Source organism: Solanum dulcamara, chromosome 7 (genome assembly GCF_947179165.1).
Source record: "Solanum dulcamara chromosome 7, daSolDulc1.2, whole genome shotgun sequence".
NCBI lineage: Eukaryota > Viridiplantae > Streptophyta > Magnoliopsida > Solanales > Solanaceae > Solanum > Solanum dulcamara.
In genome coordinates this window covers 10,866,502-10,886,303 of record NC_077243.1, presented here as the reverse complement: position 1 = coordinate 10,886,303, position 19,802 = coordinate 10,866,502, and the positions used below count along the sequence as shown (strand labels likewise).

At 35.5% G+C, this 19,802-nt stretch overlaps 1 protein-coding gene across 4 annotated transcripts; it reads right to left on the bottom strand.

The window, feature by feature from the left end:
* Nucleotides 1-127: 127 nt before the first annotated feature.
* Nucleotides 128-18,160, bottom strand: LOC129896035 (B3 domain-containing protein Os02g0598200-like). Of its 4 annotated transcripts, none has more exons than XM_055971853.1 (6): nt 17,331-18,160; nt 14,800-14,962; nt 13,282-13,441; nt 5,885-6,683; nt 3,008-3,132; nt 128-571 (listed from the first exon to the last, which is right to left on the bottom strand). In XM_055971853.1, exons 3-6 carry the CDS (start codon nt 13,396-13,398, stop codon nt 332-334), a joined length of 1,281 nt encoding a protein of 426 aa, XP_055827828.1. In that variant the 5' UTR covers nt 13,399-13,441; nt 14,800-14,962; nt 17,331-18,160; the 3' UTR covers nt 128-331. The 4 variants fall into 4 exon arrangements, with proteins under 4 accessions (XP_055827828.1, XP_055827826.1, XP_055827825.1 ...); XM_055971851.1 differs by having other exon boundaries at nt 129-571; nt 3,008-3,138; nt 14,800-14,999; nt 17,331-18,158; XM_055971850.1 differs by having other exon boundaries at nt 129-571; nt 3,008-3,138; nt 17,331-18,158.
* Nucleotides 18,161-19,802: the final 1,642 nt, after the last annotated feature.

The following is a 19,802-nucleotide window of genomic DNA, read 5'->3' as shown; positions in this document are numbered from 1 at the left end:
CTAAATACTATGTTTATGTTATTTCACTTTACAGGATAGAGTTTCCGTGCATATGTGAGTTAAAGAAGAAAAAAAAACATAAACCCTAATGAGCAATTCATACTTTCTTGAAATTGGACCACAGAAAACAAAGTTAAAGATTTAGTATCAAAACATAGCGCGCAACTTCAAAATGATAGTACAAAATATATGACCCAACAAAACAACAGTTAAATGTTGTTCAAAAAACCATTAATGAGAAACAGACATAGCTTCCTTTTCATTCCCCTTGTTATTGTTGTATAAGGTGATCGACCCCAAGTAGTTCTTTTGGCATCTTACTTCAGGACTTTCAGATTTTGCATATATCAAATATATGTTTCTGCTTATCTGCAAGTTGAAAAAGACAATCATCTTCCGCATTGATGCCATAAGCTGCAGCAACTTTCTCCCATCCACATGTCAAAACATTAACACCTGATCTGCTATGATAAAAGACGGGCCAAATTCTTTTGTCCAGTCCTCGAAGAAAAATAATCCACCTTCCCCGTGTTGGCTTTTGCAGTAAATCTGCCCAGGATTCTGGTAATTCCTGCACAGGCATAAAGGAGGTCTAGATTCAACGAGAGAAAAAAGGGATACACAAACTGGGAAACAAAGAGAATCTCAGCTATTACAAGCAATTAATTGCAACATAGAGCATACTAGATTCTCCAAAGACTAAGCAATATGCCTGAAATTACACTAGAAAAAAACGACCATGGTGGTCAGATGATTTAAAAAATGGAACTCAATAACAATAATGTCTTATTCGCAAAGAGAAACCTAACAGAATGTCTGCACACACAAGAGTTGATGGAAATCAACCAGTTGCTTCGATGAAAAGAAGTATAACAAAGAGAGGTCTTACTAACCAGTTGATTCATCTATGTTGAAAAAATCATACTTACACAATTATTCGAGGACATCCGCAATAAGAAAACATACTCAGAAAATCACACTTCACAGTTATTCAAGGACATCCGCCATAAGAAAACTTACTCATTAACTTAAGCTTTAAAGAAACTGTGCCATCATTGGCATGTCCTGCCTCACAGGCGCTAAACTCAAACATAGTTACATTTGATCACGTTATTGTGCGTCCAGTGTGATTTCGGGATGCTTATTTTAAGCAAATTAGAGCCTCAAAACCAACAAGTTTTTACCAAAGTCTGGTGTATGACCTTGCAATCATCATTTTTATCCAACATGTACTTTTCTTTTTAACATCCTAGTTACAAAGTAATCAGCAGTTCACTTCGATCTTCATGAATTTTCAAAAACATTTTATAGTATTTTAAGCCCAAAGATGTCCTGACAAAGACATTATTCTCCCTATAACATCCTATTAAACGCAAAAGTTTGACGAAAAGAATGTTAAAATGCATGCATCTTCAGAGGTGAACTCAAGACTCATAAAATCAAGCTGTGTACATGCCAGTATTATAAATATTCATAGAAAACTGATAGCATTCACGGTGGCATACCTCCATTAAAGGACTAAATGAAATTATGGAAGCTAAAGAGATGCAAGACAATGTTGTTGGGCTTCAATACAAAATCAAGAAGATGCTCATCGTGGAAACAAAGCCTAAGAATTGTGACTAAGAGTGGGCTAAGCGCTACACGTATTTCATGGTCCAAGTCCAAGCTCGAGAGGAGGAAGAATGGGTCCAATAGGGAGCCTGAAAAGAGATGAAAAGCAAGCCCAAGTGGGGGTGAATTACATGCCCAAAGGGGTTAGAAATTCACAACCAAAAGAGCTGGAATTGGTGTGTATTTTTTGGTCCAATAATTGCCACTTCTTTCCTTATTTTGTTAAGTAGTTTTGGAAGAAGTGTGACTTTAATTTACATGTTTTCCTAGTTAGGTTTTACTACTTATAATTTTCATAAAAGTAGAATTTGAATCCCATAATGTCTAGGAGAGGGATGCATGTTTTGCCCCTATTTGTAAGTTCTTTTTGTTTTTTGGACACAATATTATTAAGAGATTCTTTTCACTACTTGAGATTTATTTTATAACCTTACAAGAACAATTCTTTTAAGAGGCAAGATTAATTTTTTCGCTTGATATCTATGATTTTACAGGGCAAGGTGGGAGTGGCTTCAGAAGAGATAAGCGAGACTGAGATGATTCGGACATGTGAAGATGAGGTGCGCGGATGCATTAGTAAATAAATATGAGAGGTTAGCGAGAAGTGGTAACAGGGATTAGGAGAGTCAGAGGTATGCCGAAAAAGAATTGTGGGGACATGATTAGACTTGACATAGCACAACTTTAACTTAATGAGAATATGACCCTAAATAGGAAGATTTGGAGGCCGAGGATTAGGATAGAGGACTAGTAGGTAGCCGAGTATTGTCGCATTTTATGTGGAAGAGGTAGGGGTTATTTAGTAGTCGTGTAGTCTCTTATTCTTTAATGTGTACTACTATTGTTGCCTCATTTGCTTTATATCTTACTATTTTGTTATCATATTATTAATGTTGCACACACATTATCCTCCCCAGACCCCACCCCACTTATGAGCTTACCCTGTGTATGTTCTTGTTATTATTCTTCTTGCAATCCGGCGTCAATAACATTTCTTTTCAGCTGAGGCTCTATCAAAAACAACCTCCCTACCCTCCCCAAACTCCACTTGTGGGATTACACTGGACACGTTGTAGTTATTCAATCAGGGGTCTACATCACATTCATCTAAGTTCTTTAATTGAATCTGCAAGTAAGTATGATTAGCCCTAATCAGCTAATTATGTCTATCACAATCAATTAGGGTTCTTAATTACTTTTGAGATTTGGGGATTTATTTCTCGAATTTTTCCTATCTAATTTTTCTAGTCTTTAATCTTCGTATTTTCCGATTCCACATTATTTTCTTGTTTCTCTTTCAAGTATCCCGATTCTTATAAAGAATACATCAAATAGTAAGAATATAGCAATCCAAAAGAATGACAGAAGGAATGATATTTAAACAAGGTGTTACCAGATAATCTCGACCATTGACCGGCACCAAACATGCATAGTTGATTGCAGGAAAAGATGGTGTGTCTCCTAAACCAACAGACTTACTTTTGATGATTTTTTCATTACCATTTGCATACTCCTTTCCTGAATCTTGTACATAACAAAAAAATAACAACAAGAAGATGCTCAAAGGCAGTTCAAAGCACAACACCAACATGCAAATGGCCAGATTAAATAAGTTCACAAGATAAGGATGTCTACTAGCTGATCAAGCGAAGCTCAAGCTTGAGAAGTTTGATCAGGCCTAAATTAAGACCAGCGATTTCATGTCAAAAACTTTAATTCCTACTTCGCAATTTAAGCAACCCAGCAAGGAAAGGAGAGCATGATTGTTTAGGGGGGAGTAAGTCACATCTATCTCCCAACTGAATGATTGAAATTGTGATTCCCTTTTTATACCCAGTAGTAATTGCTTCCTCTTGGTACTGGTCTTAAACTTATCCCTACTGCACTGGAGCTAGTATTGAGTTGATTCTAGGCTCATGCAAAGCCTTAGTGACTACGTTCAGGGGTGCTACTGAAGAAAACACCCCTTTCTTCTCCAAAAGAGATTAACAACAAGAGAAAGTGAAACTTTTAGAAACCACCTTAGTACCAGGACAAAAAGGGTGACACAAAAGATGCACTTTGGATATGTGATTGGATTCTATATGGGGAAAAGGTTTTACTTCTATTTTGGAAGCGCAACAAGATGGTCACGAAGGGCTGAAAGAAGGCGGATGTAAGCTGGTGAGGGGGAGAGGTGAAGCCACAGGGGCTTGTAAAGGGCAAATGGGATGGCAGGAATAGGGGCCATTCAAAGGCCAATGTCCTATACGGAGGACATGATTAGTATTAGTCAATCAATAAAGTAGGAATCAAATCACAAGTTAGTTCATATATTGGGAACTCTTAAGTAGTAAAATCCAAAATTTTCAAATAGAATAATTAGTCTTAGTGGACGTTCGGACATAAAAATTGTGAAATTTGAAAAAAAGTTGAAAATGATCTTTGACAACTATAGTTGTGTTTGGACATGAACACAAATTGGTGTTGTTTTTGAATTTGTGTGTGATTTGTAATGAAAATAGCTTTTTGGAGTTTTTTGAAGTTCAAACATTTTTGCCGAATAATATTCCGAAAAGGTGAAAGAATATCCATGGCCAAACGGGCACTTAATATTTCCAAAATAAACAAGAAATCCAGTCCTCAGATGAATTTCAATGATAATTTCAAATTGGAGAAGATTTACAGATGGTTGTTAACACCATTCAAAAGACCTCTACAGTTTTGAATTACACAAAATAAGAGAGTTTCCTAATTCTTGAGATTCAAATCTTAGGACATAATCATTAAGAATATTCTACACAATATTCTTATGATTCCATTGACTTTCAACACGACCACCCAAACTCAAAGTGGGTTTGATTACTGCTTAGTCTGAAAACAAGATATACTCAAAAGCTATGTGGCTCGAACTCTCCAAAAATGTTACCGTACCCGTGTCGAATCCTTAAAAAGGCACTACTTTTGGAGGTTCCAACACGCACCCAAAGACTTTTTTGAAGAATCCGAGCAACATAGCTCAAAAGTCATTTGAATAGTGAACAAAATCGGCAGAACAAAAAGGATGGTGAAAGTCTTTCCCCCATGAAAATCATCCGTGATTGCACAGGTAAAAAATAACAAGTGCTTCTTACACCAAAAGGAGGTACTGGGATGAAAATCTATGAAATATCATCAACTTAGATTTAATTGACAGTTGAAGGATAACCGAAAAATTGTTGGACTAATGACCGGAAAAGTTGATATAAGAATAGACCGAATAGAGGTGGAGCTGACTGGAATGGACCAAAAAGAAGTTAGGCGTTGTTAGAACAATTATCCAGAAGAAACACAGTGCCTCTTGAACGATAACAAAAAAAACCTGATGCTACTGAAAGAGTCATTGGAAGGAGGAGTTGTGCAGCAGGAACATCACCAAAAAGAGGTCAAAATAGTAAAACTGAAAAGAAAGAAAACTTGGCAGAATCGACAGTGTGAGACGCTGGTAGGTGGAAGCAACTTAAGTCTCAACCAAGATCATAGCCTCTGTTACCAAGTAAAGAGAACTTTCAATGAAATGGGATGTCAATATATAAGAGAGCTCCATATGTAAGGCAGGTTTCTTAAGGAATTCCAAATTTCTATGACATCATCATTAAGGATATTGTACATAATATTCTTAATCATTTGCCCAATGATCAAGAAACACAATTGACAACTTCAAAAATAATTAGAATTACAAAATACCCCTCAGTTGCTTTGAGGGAAGCAATTAATTATGAAATAGACACTGCTGAACGTAGTGTTGAAGACAAATCTTTGAGTCTAATATGGAAGGTAGAACGACATTTTCACCAGAGGGAACTTGAGAAAATCATAGAAACTGAGAAAAAATATGAGAAATTAGATGGATAGGACAGAGATGAAAATCAAAGGAAGGTTATACTGATGAGTACTGGGAGAAGAGAAGAAATTAGTGTTTGAAGCTGATGACTGAAGAACAAAATTTAGGGTCCTCCAACACATACACTAAGGAAAGTAATACAATTTGGTATACAATTAATCAACAAAAAGAATAAAAGGCTTCACTGTGCTCACTAGCCTACAAAGTTGAGCTTTATAGAATCATAGTGCAACCTTAGACTGCATTTGGGCCAGCTCAAGACTGAGGTCAAGCTCAACATAGCGTCAGCAAAACCAAGCTTCAGCTGAGTCATCACTACCTCAACTACATAGCCCTAATATGTATATTCAAGACAACACAACAAACACCAAAAGAATCCTAACAATTTGTTGTGAAGAGAAAGCTTACCAAACTGAGATGCTTCTTTAGATTTATCATCTTTTGGACCCAGCAGTGGAATATCTTCTGCTGGTTTACTAACCATATCAGTTGCCCTGATTCCAGCCTCAAACTTTGGCAACTGTGCTTCTGAATTTAAGTTTTCAATCTCAACATCTAAATGTGGTTCTGTTAAATTGGTTTCAACATGATTATCATTTCCATTGTCACGACTGCTAGTTCCTTCTGGAAGAGGTTTGCTTGCTGGCAATTCAAAACATGACAGATGCAAGCACAACCTGCCCTCTTCGTGATCATGTTGAGAATCTCTATCAATCATACCCAATAATTCATCCACATATATAGTTAATTGTCTCTTTCCAGTGTCAGCATCAACGTCTGTTGCAAAGTTGGTAATATTTGGCTTGTATATTACCTTTTCAGACTCTGATGCAGCAGATGTTTTACTCTTTTTCTTGACTGGATTTACACTAGTTGTTTGAAGCAGCTCAACTTGGGTGGTTTCTTCCAGGTAAGTCCTTGCTCTTTTTTTCCCCTTGTCAATGTCACAGCAGAACATGATCTTTTCACAACCGTTTGTACCAAATATTTGAACAATGAAGTGCTGACCTGGAGTATAGTGGAAAACCAAGAGGTCATCCACATCCAGACCATGTTCTGATGAAAATTCAGGCCATCCCTGTCGGATAGCAAGTGAACCATTATGGTTACACACTGTTACCCTCCATCGCAGCCCACTTGAATCCTCCAGATAAGTTTCCTGATCAGTCAGGTGGGAAACTGATTGAGCAAACTTCGGGGGGAAAATCTGAAAAGAAATTGCAGAAATTAAAACTAAGAAATAACACATATCGATACATAACTCAAATGCTAAGCAAAAGAAACAGGTTTATGACCATAGCCTTGGAAGTCTTTTGAGTTCTGGATGGTACAATTATTTATAATACTAATGCCGAAGCATTTTGATAGCAATGCATCCTTTTCATTTGATCGATATAAAATACATTATATGGCAAAGAGAAGGTTAGAGTAACTGATGCATTTATGCAAGATATTTTCTATAGAAAATAAAGCATAAAAAATGCCAGAGACTACAAATTAAGCTTCACAAATATGCAAATGCCTGAATACAACTGTTAAGTATTTTCCTTTAAGAATCTTCAAAGTTAATTAAATGATTTATGATCTACACAGTAAAAAATTGAAAGGTACTCAAGTAAGATCTGAATGATCATTCCATAAATAATGTTGACTTAAATAGATTTACATGATTTCAAGTAACTAAAAGAAGATACAGAATCACATGATGAGTGAGTGAAACGGTTTGACTTAATGCTCTGCAAAGTGTAAGGACCATTTGAGAAGAAGAAAGTCCATGGAAACACCTATGGTAGGTCCAAATATCTAAAGTTGCTCATAAGTAGTTTTTTTCTTTTTAAAATTTATGAGCATGTAGCATTTCATTTTTGTGTTTAAGCTCTTTGAAAATTGGAAAGTGGCCTTTTAAATCCTTCAAGCAGAGTGATTTTAAAGTAATATAACACATTTTTTTCCTTGGGGGAGTTAGGAGATACTTAAGATCTTTTTTTTTTAGAGCAGGTAGTCTTTTGAAAACAAGGTGTTTCGGAACTCATAGGTGTTTGGCATGAGTTCTAAAACTTAAACAGGTCATTTGGTCTCTACTGCAAAAATTGACCAACATATATCATGATCGTCATCAAGTGCATAGACACATACCTGAAAGATAACTTATATTAGGAAATTCAAGTGGCTTGAAAGTTTCTTGAATTTTATACACAAACGCGCAGATGGTCGAAAGGAAGATCAGACAGATCGTATTGCACTCAGTTTAGTCGATTGAATAGGTGGATAAAACACCCATCTCTACCATAACTGAAAAAGTAATCAAGCTTACATATGTATCCAATCAATATATGATTGGTTGGACTAGCTCACTTCTCATAGGTTACATTTGCATTCTGCAAGGTTTCCTGATTTCCTCTATAGTGGGCAGAAGTAGGGAGTGAATTGTAAAAGGGCAAAACATTGGGTGCAAAAAGTGCAATAGGATGAATATATTGGGGGCCCAAAATGGAAAAATGCTAGATGTCTGAATTATGTTACTAGTGGCATTTATTTAGCATCCTCTTTAATAGCTGTGTTTATCTCTTAAGGATTAAGAACCATGAGAATCTAAATGGGACAAATGTCTTATGTTATGCAAAAAATTTTAAAAATTACTCTACTGTATGGAGGACCTAAGACCATTAATTGAACGATATCTGTTTTGATATTTTCAAGAACTAAGTAGGTCAAAATCTTCTTCTTTTTTGATAAAGGTAACTTTATATTCACATCAAAAGGCTCATCAGCAAAAGACTGATGTGGTGGGATTTACAGCCCCCAGGGGGTAATTTCAAAAGCCAAAATCTGGGCAAAAACTTTACAGTTGAGCTATAATGTCCACTAAACTTTCTACCTCCCCCACCAAATTCCGTTACACCAAAAATACAGTAGCCTCAAGCTATTCATCTTGATTTTCTCAATGCTGCTGAATTTCCCATCATGGGATCTTTCATTTCTTTCCTTCCACAATGTCCACCAGATGCAGGCTGTTGAAATTTACTTTAGTTACTGCAATAATTTTTAGTCTAATAAGTTGCTTAAGTTTAGGATAATTTGAATTTTAAATTTTTTATTAGATAGATTAGTTTGTTGATATATTTTAGTTAGTTTTAAATTTCAAATTATGCAGATTATGTGCTTTATGTTGGCTATTTAAAGCCCCTCAATGTTTAATAGAATGATTGAAAGCAACTGAAAGATATTTCAATCCAAAGAGAATTTTAACTCTTTTTTTTCCTGCCCCATCTTTTAAAAAAACCAACAATGGTATCAGAGCTTCATTGATATGATGGGATCTTGAGTTCTTTCAAAAAACTACCATACAATTTTTGACCCGAAAGGGCTACCTTTTTAACCCGTCAGAGCTACCATTTTCAACCCATGCTTATTTTCAAAGCATAGGGCTATTTTCAACGAATATAGATGTCAAGCAACAGTCTCTCTTTGAATGCCCAAAAAGGTTTCACTGACAAAAACTATCAGAATTGGTCAGTAAAAATAAAATCGTATTTTGAAACATATCTTTTATGTGATATTGTGATGGAAGAAAAATCATCACAACAACTCTCTGTAACTCCGATCAATTTCCAAATGAAAGCACTTTCAAATAAGAGAAGATCATTGATGGTATTTTTTAAGCACAAAATCAAAAGAAGAAAAAGAAAGAAGAAGAAATTTTGCAAGTTCAAAAACAATCAAAAGAATCATCAACAATTAAAGCAGAAATTGAGGAGGAGAAATTTTATAAATTGCAGTAACTAAAGCAAAGGAGGAGTGTTGAAATTTACTTTAGTTACTGCAGTAATTTTTAGTCTAATAAGTTGCTTAAATTTAGGATAATTTGAATTTTAAATTTTTTATCAGATAGATTAGTTTGTTGAGATATTTTAGTTAGTTTTAAATTTCAAATTATGTAGATTATGTGTTTTATGTTGGCTATTTAAAGCCCCTTATGTTTAATAAAATGATTGAAAGCAATTGAAAGACATGGTTTTTTTTTGCTGAACCATCTTTTAAAAAAACCAACACAAGCTGGGATACATTTCCACCAGTCCTCTCTGAATTCTTCCTCTTCTGCCCACTCTTTCTCACTGTCTCAGTATGTCTAAAGTAGTCCTGGGCATTACCCAGTTAACCCCAAGTATACATAAGAAGATGTCCCACAGATTTAAAGCTGTTCTGCAGTGTAAGAATAAGTGACTGTTAACTTCTGCCTCTTTCCAACACATGTAATACCTTGAGCAAATCTATATACCTTTTATTTGTAACACTTTAGGGGTTAAACATGCTTTCCTAATAGCCAACCAAGTGAAACCAGAGACCTTGTGAGCAATCTTGATCTTCCAAATTAGTTTCCAAGGCCATTCCGTTTCCATTTGTCTGATTAGAATTCAAGCTCCAGTAACAAGACTTCACAGAAAATGTCCCTTTTCTGTGCATTTTCCAAATTCAAGCTCCTGCCATCTCTCACAGTTATATACATATTCACCTCCAACGTTGGCCATAAATCTCAGGTGGTTCTCCACACACCAACCCCATAAATACCAGAGCTGACCTTGCTGCATCAAGGGTTGTACTCACCATATTTGCATTTGATAACATCCTTCCATAGAGCTTGCGCCTCTTCATTGTATCTCTATAGCCATTTCAGTAATAGACTATTATTCTGCTTCCTCAGGTCTGTGATGCCCAAACCCCCTTCATATTTATGTTGATTTGTGTTGTTTCCCATTTAACCAAGTTGTAGCCTCTAATCTCTTTGAAACCATTCCAGATGAAGTCTTTCCAAGCTTGTCCAGTTTCTTCAAAATCTTATAATGTAGAGGTAATAACAACATAACATAAGTAGGAAGAGAATCTAAGATTGAGTTGATGAGAGTGGGTTTGCCTTCTAGTGACAAATATTGAGCCTTCCATCTTGCTAATCTCCTTTTTGTATTCTCCACAATGTCATCCCATATTTCTGCATCCTTGTGTTTGTTGCCAAGTAACATGCCCAAATAGACTGTGGGCATGTTTTCCACTTTACAACCTAGTATATTAGCCAGAAACAGAATATTGGCCACCTCCTTAATTGGTAACAAATTGCTTTTTCCCCAATTCACTTTCAAACCTGAAGTGGCTTCAAAAAATCAGCAATATCATTCTGATGAATCTTATCTGCTCCACCTGAGGCTAACAAAAAATAACAGTGTCATTTGCACAAAGCAGATGACAAATTTCCTTAACTTGTCTCATGTTGCCACCTATTTGGAAACCTTTGATCCACCTGTTTTTAATTGCTATCCTCATCAGGCTGTCAAAAACTTCCATTGCAAAAATGAAGAGACCGGACCGGGGGGGGGGGGGGGGGGGCGCTGGAGATCACTGCCTAAGTGCCCTCTCATAAGGAAAAGAAAAACGTTGGTTCCCTATTCACAAGGACAAAGAATCTAACACACTGATGCAAAATGCAATCCAACCCAACCATCTCTGACCAAAGCCCATTTGTTTTGAGGATATTCAAGAAGAGCTTTCAGTTTACATGGTCATATGTCTTTTCAATGTCTAATTTGCACATGACCTCATCCCCTTTCGAACCCAGTGATGAGACTTATGGGTCTAAAGTCCTTCAATTCAGAAGCGCCTGCTTACTAGGAATTAGAGTCATATATGTTGCATCAGAACTTCTCTCTGTCCTCTTGATTGGCATGGAAGTCTTGTACCATACCTCTTAAGATTGACCCAAATTTGAAGAAGGCGGGGCGCCACTATTTTGACATTGTCATGTCAATTACTAGCTAAAACGTTTGGCGTGCAAGTCCAACGGATCTATTAAGGAGCGAGGGGGTGCAACGATACCCACATACTTAGACCAGAACAGTGTGTATGTATAGAAGAAATCGTAAAAATAAACTAAAGTGACACCCAGTTTAATTAAAAGGCCCTAAGTGCTACAGGTGAAGGGCTAAGTATTTCACCAAAAGGTTTGGATTCGACCCAGCCTGCCACAATTTTTAGGACTTCTGTTTGCTTAGGACATTTTAACCATAGAATTTGTTCAACTCAAAAACGTAGCGTGTAGGTGTGAGGATTCAAACCCAGGTATAACAAAGCATAAGAGCAGGCGCCTAGACCAGTGTCCCCAGACAAAATTGTACATCAAGGTTCAGAAAACTATATAGACCTTATTTAAGGTATATACACATGGAAATAGGAATTGTTCCAAGTGCGGGTGCGGTGATCCCCTATCCCCAATGTAGGTCCACCTCTATTCACATATTTATTTTGATAAGCTATTTATTCCTGCACACTTTGCCATTTAAAAGTGCTATTGACTCCGGGAACTCTCATCTCGTTTACTTGTAGAAAATCCTCCTTTCAAATATGATATAGCTCTATTTCCTCAAAGTTGTTTATCCTAGATAAGAAGAAACTTGAAACTCTAATGCAAGTTATGGTTCATTTATGCCACGTCATCCTTTGAACATCTCGGGTGTTAGAGCTTGTTTCTGTTTTTTTTTCCTGAGTTTTGTTAGTTATATTACAATTCCGAATATTGTGTTTCAAGAGTTCCACTAGTCAATTTACCATATTTTGGGTATATTAATGTTGAGGAATTATAGGTCACATTATTATTACTACAGCAATCCATCCTTTAGTTGGTAAGATCTCTTTAGGAATTTTAGCAAAACACTTGTGATGTTATGGACCCTTGAGTTGGTATATATTTTGCTTTGTCTCAAACTTTTTAATGTGGAAAACTTAGAGCTCACATCATTATTACTTTGACCGTCCCTCCTTAATAGGTACAAATCCTGCACCTCGTGAGGCATCTTCTCTCAAAATCATTACACTTGTCATGCCTCCTGATCGATTTCTTCTTCAATTTGATAGTCAAAGTTTGGATTGCTGATTCATTATCGTCTTAAAGTTTTCATCAAGTGAATACCAGTCTCACTTTCAGCAAAGCGTTCGCTTGAAATTTATCACTGATGAGTTGTAATTTATTAGTCAGTTAATTTCAAATGGGAAAGGTCCAAATTGAATCTTATCTCAAATGAAATTTTGTCAGAAAGTTCTGTACATAAGCAAGACCATGTTTTCATTAACATAAGTTAACTACTTTTCTGGTGTTTAATGGTCTAAATAGACCGGTAAGTTTTGTAACTATGTCAAAGTTCAAACTTTTTGGAGCTTATTATCGCCTCATTCCAAGTTTAGATCCAAGAGATATTCTTGAGCTTTGACTTTCTGGGTTCACAGGAATCTGCTAGTTCTCTTTAGACTCAAGTAATAATCTAATTTTACGGGACGAATTTTAATACTATAACAGTCTTTTGTGTGTGGGGTTGCTTTAAATACTGTGATATGGTCCTATATTTATTTTTTAGGAGTGTTCGAAAGGTTTTCTATGGAGAAAAAGAGTGTTTTCTTTAAGCCTGCTGGTTAGCTTAGGTGTTATATCTTCCTTGGTAAAGACATAGGGTTGAGTCCCTTAGATATCTTAGAAGTACGATCTTGAACCTAGTGGGTATGCTCAATAGTTCACATCCCCGAAATGTAACTGGTTCTTTGAATCTTTTCCACAAATTTTCACTACATTGATGAGGAAAAAAACTAGAGTAAAAATTAAAGGTTAGTCTTCAAAATATTAAGAAAATGATGTCATCAACAAGTAGACAATTAACAACAAGAACAACTAATTGCACATATGGTGATCAAAACCAAGTATATATATTTACAACGAGTACTTTAAACTAAGTCGCGAAAACAAGTGTACACAAAGAATCACACTTTACCAGAACTTGTAAGCAACTTTTGTCAGTCATTGCTTTCGAGAAAGAAGGAACCCTCTTTCCATGAATCAACAGACAGTCTTTCTTGCACTCATCACATGTTTCATTCACCCATTCCATCTCCTCCCTATGCAGAGTATGCTTCCCCAACAACTTCTAAATCCTACATGGTATATGAAACTCATGAAAATATCAACTAGAAGTTTAAATTTAGAAAAAAAATATTAATAAAAACAACAGATGAAATGGTGGACCAAGGCATATTAAGATGTCAAAAATAAACGATGTAACTCCTATCTAGGCAACTTATTAAGGTTCAACTTGATGGTCCATAGCCCTTTTGCAGCTTCTTTTGACTACCTTTGTATTTTCGAGAATAGACAAACCTAGTCTAGTGTCGTAGGCTCAAATGGAAATATGCCTCATTAAACAACAAATTGAATTAGTGAACGCAGAAGCAGCTAACCCGCGGGGGGGGGGGGGGGGTATCAAAATTCCACACAGATAATAGCTTGAATCTTGATATGTATAAAGCTTAAAAAAGATAAAAATAAGTACTACTTCCTCTGTTTCAATTTGTTTGTCCTATTTTGACTCCACATGGAGTTTAAGTAATTAAGAAAAACTTTTGAATCTTGTGGTCTTAAATTAAGGATATGTCAAATATATCAAAATGCCCTTTAATCTTGTGACCTTAAACATGTTATGTGGAAAATTTGAATTAAAGAGTTACTAAAAAAGGAAAGAGACATTCTTTTTTAAAATGGTTTAAAAAGGAAATTAGGACAAACAAATTGAAAAGAGGGGAGTAATATTTTTTTTGATGACCGTGGTGTCCGCACCAGCTTTTGTGCAGCTCGACTAATTCCACGGGATACCTGTCACCTCACACCAGTAAATGTACCAGGCAGTGGCGGAGCTAGAATTTTGATTAATAAGGTTCAAAATCTGAAGAAGTAGACACACGAACTAGTCAAAGGAGGTTCGACATCTACTATATATACATAAAAAAATATTTAAACCATGTATAAATAGTATAATTTTCTGGCGAAGGGGGTTCCTCCGAACCCCCTAACCAATAGGTGGCTCCGCCACTAGTATCAGGTAACTCGGTCTAGCAAGGCTAGGACAAATCAAAAGAATCAGCAAGGGTTTTTGTCTTCGCTGGGATTTGAACAAGGGAGTAATAATTAATGAAGTACTGTTTTGCTGAGAAAGGTAACATAACCATGACCCTTCAAATTCTCAGGTTGCGCCTCTCTTAAATCGGCTACATTCATGTTATGGGGTCTAGTAATTCGAACAATCAAAGTGAAACAATAAACGTTGCCGATCAAGGTGTTAATGCAGCCATGATCCTTCCATTTTAAGGTAGCTCATCACTCAAATTAGCTATTACCATTTTTCGACATACCCCCATTTTTGCAATTCATGGTTATTAACGATTGAGAGTAGCTAAAAATCAAAGAAAAAAAATGCATTACTAGAAATCGAAAACAACGGAGAAGAAAAAATTACTACCTTCTGGAACAGAGGAAACACCAGGACGAGAGCAAGCAAAACCCTTAAATGGGAGAGTCGCAACCACCGTTTCTCACTTTCAATCAAGTAGCAAAGCTTTCCGTTGCACTGTCCAAAATACAGCCTTTTATTCCTTTTATTTGTCCATACACAGGCGCATTGTCTATCATGAGTCAATATTAGTAGGATTCTGACAATCTCTGTGTTATAAATCGTGGCAAACTTAATACACGTGCACAACTTTTTAAAATTTGTTTAAGATTGTATATAAATTCTTTAAAGTAATTAAAAAATCACTTTGTTTTACCTAGAAACATAATATGCATTAATCAAAGACATAAAATATAAAAAAAATTCAAACTTGGCCTCAATTGGCAAGTAAGCACTCCAACTTTGAGAGTGCATATTTAGACACCTCAACTTAGTTTCAACTAGCAACTTAACACTCCAACTCATCCCCATTGTGTCTCATGTGTCTCATGGACACCGGACTCGGATCTCGAATTTAGTAAATCCACGCTAACAACAACATCTAGAATAGAATTAACATTATTCACCTAGTTATAAATTCGTTAAAATCAAACTAGGTTTTAGATAATACATCACCTTCACTCCATAGTACTGAATTAAAAAATATACTTATTACTAGCCTTTCACATCCCCACTTGTGGGCTTACACTAGGTATGTTGTTGTTGTTTTACTAGCCTTTCACATCATCCATAAAATAGATACGCACTGCCAGCTACATTATAAATAAAAACTAACTTCCAAAATTAGTTTTTTTCATTCCAGTTAGTAGAGGCTTTTATCCGAACATTAGTTGTCCAGTTTTCCATGGAATTTTTAGTGTTCCACTCTGATATACATTAAGTACTTGCTCAGTTAGTCATTTTCAGCTTCGGCTTGCTTTATATAGAATGTGCAGCTTATGATTTAGTATCATGCCAGTAGCAAGGGTTCGCTTGGGGTCACTTGTGACTCTTAAGTGCCGGTAAGACCTAGGGTGCATACTTGGGTCGTGACACGACATAATCATTAAGAATATTCAACACAATATTCTTGTGATTCTTTTACCTTTCAACAGGACCACCCAAACTCAAAGTGGGTTTGATTACAGCTTACTTTGAAAACAAGATACCCTCAAAAGCTATGTTGCTTGGATTCTCCAAAAGTGTTACCGCACTCGTGTCAGATCCTTAAAAAATACACTATTTTTGAAGGATCCAACACGTAGCCGACAATATTTTTGAAGAATCCGAGCAACATAGCTCAAAATTCATTTGAATAGCGAACAAAATCAGCAAAAGAAAAGGGTGGTGCAAGTCTTTCCCCATGAAAATCATCCGTGATTGCACAGGCAAAAATCAACAAGTTCTACTTACACCAAAAGAGGTACAGGGATGAAAATCTATGGAACATCATCGACTTTGATTTAATTGACAGTTGAAGAGAAACCAAAACAATTGTTGGACAAATGACAGGAAAAGTTGCTATAAGAATAGACCGAATAGAGGTGGAGCCAACCGGAATGGCAAAAAAGAAAGGGTATGTTAGAACAATTACCAAGAAGAAACACAGTGTCTCTTGAACGATAACAAAAAAAAGCTGATGTTACTGAAACAGTCATTAGAAAGAGTTCTGCAGCAGGAACGTCACCAAAAAGAGGTCAAACTAGTAAAACTGAAAAGAAGAAAACATTGGCAGAACGGACAGTGTGAGACACAGGTAGGTGGAAGCAACTTAAGTCTCAACCAAAATCATGGAGACTCTGTTACCAAGTAAAGAGAAAACTTTCAATGAAATAGGATGTCAATATATAAGAGAGCTCCATATGTAAGGTAAGTTTCTTCAGGAATTCCAGATTGCTGAGACATCATTAAGGATTTTGTACACAATATGCTTAATCATTCTCCCTATGATCAAGAAAAAACAAATTTACAACTTCAACAATAACTAGAATTACAGAACACCCCCAGTTGCTTTGGAGGAAACAATTAATAGATACTGTTGAACATAGTGTTAAAGCCAAATCTTTGAGTCAAATATGGAAGGTAGAAACAACATTTTCACCAGAGGGAACTTGAGAGAATCATAGAAACTGAGACAAAACATGAGACGTCAGATGGATAGGACAAAGAGATGAAAATCAAAGAAGAGGTTATACTGATAAGTACTGGGAAAAGAGAGGAAATTAGTTTTTGAAGCTGATGACTGAAGAACAAAATTTAGGGTCTTCCAACACATACACTAAAGACAGTAATGCAATTTGGTATACAATTAATCAACAAAAAAGAACAAAAGGCTTCACTGTGCTCACAAACCTACAAAGTTGAGCTTTACAGAATTTAAGCGCGACCTGAGACTGCATTTGGGCAAGCACAAGACTGAGGTCAAGCTCAACATAGCGTCAGCAAAACCAAACTTCAGCTGAGTCATCACTGCCTCAACTACATAGCCCTAATATGTATATTCAAGACAACACAACAAAAAAAAAAGAATCCTAACAATTTGTTGTGAACAGAAAGCTTACCAAACTGAGATGCTTCTTTGGATTTCTCATCTTTTGGACCCAGCAGTGGGATATCCTCTGCTGGCCTACTAACCATATCTGAATTTAAGTTGTCGATCTCGACATCTAAATTGTTTTGAGCATGATTATCATTTCCATTGCCAAGACTGCTAGTTCCTTTTGCAAGGAGTTTGCTTGCTGGCATTTCAAAACTTGAAAGATTCAAGCATAACCTGCCGTCTTCCTGATCATATTGAACATCTCTATCAATCATACAAAATGCTTCATCCACATATATAGTTTATTGTCCCTTCCCAGTGTCAACATCAATGTATGTAGCAAAGTTGGTAATATTTGGCTTGTATGTTGACTGAATTTATATGAGTTGTTTGGAGCAGCTCAACGGGGGTAGTTTCTTCCGGGTAAGTCCTTGCTCTTTAACAAAATGATGTACAATGCATAATATATTGTTCAATCTAGATTATCTCTGGGATTGCTGGAAAAAGAAGACAAAATTACTCAGTTGTTTTAGGAATATCGTCAAACACTTGGGCTGCAGTTCTTCCCTATTCACGTACAATTACTATTATTATTTTTTTGGCAACTCAATGGGCTCTGCTTCAGTTTTTGCACCGAAGTAGAAATTTTTCCATGGAAGCGTTCGAACAATTATCCCAGATAGAGATCGACTAAAAAGAACATGAAAAAAAAAGCGAAAAATAACAGTATTCATCAAATATTCCATCAACACTGGCATTGTTATAAACAACTCACAAACTTGTAGACTATTTTTATGCAGCAGAGACAATATTAAATAACATGATTTTATCACATTAAATAAAGAGTATTTAAGTAATTAACAAAAAGAAAGAAAAAAAGGAAAGAGAAAGAAAGTCGGATGAAGCCCATCAGCCAAGGAAAAAAAATATGAAAAATTACATAAATTCGATCCATTAATGAAACTATTTATTCAAATTGGATCCAACCCAAATTATTTAGAGGAATTTTTGCATATAACCACTCAAAAATACCTTAATTATGCTCCAGAGCTATAGTTTGTGTAATTACATTTCGTACTTAGCTATAGCAGTGTTTGTATAATTCGCTATACAATTCGCAGTTTCTGTATAGCGTTTGTATATTTCTCTATACAATTCACATCATTTGTATAATCACACACAATATTTGTATAATCGTGCGAAATATACAAAACTCAAACTGTAATTATAGCTAGATGTTAGTGGCAAGCCGTAATTAATTCAAACTATAGTTATGTTAGCTAATTAACTTGTATGTGTTTGCCTATTCGCGTAATTTTCCAAACTATTTATTCTTAATGGATTCATGATCCAAACTATTTACGCGCCTACCCCACTTTCTCTTTCTTATTTCGTGCATGATGTCAGCATCACAACTATGAATTAATCATTTGCGATACTCTGTCGGTATATTGATACCATATCGATATCATATAGGACTGAGCTTATTCCTCTGTGATACTTCGTCAGTATATTAATATCCTATCGATATCATATAGGATTGAACTTTTTTTTTAAGAAATAAATAAAAAACAATTAAGAGAAAATTATGAATGTCACAATATTATTTATTAAACTCTAAATTAATAGAAAATATATTTTTCTAATTTTTTTCTCTTTTTGCAATTTTTAAAATATTGTATCTAAAGTATGACTCTTTTTAAAGTTGTTTAAATTAAAATATTGAAGAATTGAAACAAACATCAATAATACTATGACAGTATGTAGATATACCGTAATGGTATCATGGATGATTGAGTAATCTTATCAAAAGACTTAAGCAAACCTCAATGAAAACATTACTCAATTACTCTTTGATACCAGCAAAGTATGTTATACTTTGATGGTGTCAATGAGGAAGAAGCAGTCCTTCAATGAAGACATTGTTCAGTTATCTTTGATATCATTAGAGTATATTCATATACAACAATATATTATGATGACGTCAGAAAGGAAAAAAAAAGTTGTTGATGTCAGCACATAAATTTAAAATAAAAAGGGGTATGAAAGTAATTGGGGCATTTAAGGGTAAATATTTTATTTTTCGGTATTGGTAAATATTTTACTTTTTGGGTGTAAGTGTTCTTTTCCCAAAAAAAAAGTCGTTCAGGCTGCTTCAATTGTTGAGTTTGGTATTTTGACATGAGTAACGTGAGTAGTAATTTTATGGATAAACAACACAAATTTTATTAGTTTAGAATCTAATTACGTGTCTTTTTTGAGTTTTTAAAATTATTATTCATGTCAATTTTGGTCCCCAAAAACATGTATTTGAGCGTCTAGTTACATATATCTTGGATACATAGGGTCAAAATTAGATGTAATTTGTTCTAGATACACTGTAGCCAAGTGAATTCATATGTATCTAGGATATAATGACTCTCTCGCTCGCCTCTCTCTTCTCTCGCTATGTATCTGGTATCCCATATACATGTATCTAATGTGATTCACATAT

Excerpts from the sequence above, each read along its gene's own strand:
- LOC129896035 (XM_055971851.1), bottom strand. The coding sequence starts at position 13,398 with ATGGAATGGGTGAATGAAACATGTGATGAGTGCAAGAAAGACTGTCTG. Across the intron at positions 6,684-13,281 it reads AAAGTTGCTTACAAGTTCTG|ATTTTCCCCCCGAAGTTTGC; the intron begins GTAAAGTGTGAT and ends ATTTCTTTTCAG. Across the intron at positions 572-3,007 it reads TCAATGGTCGAGATTATCTG|GAATTACCAGAATCCTGGGC; the intron begins GTAACACCTTGT and ends ATGCCTGTGCAG.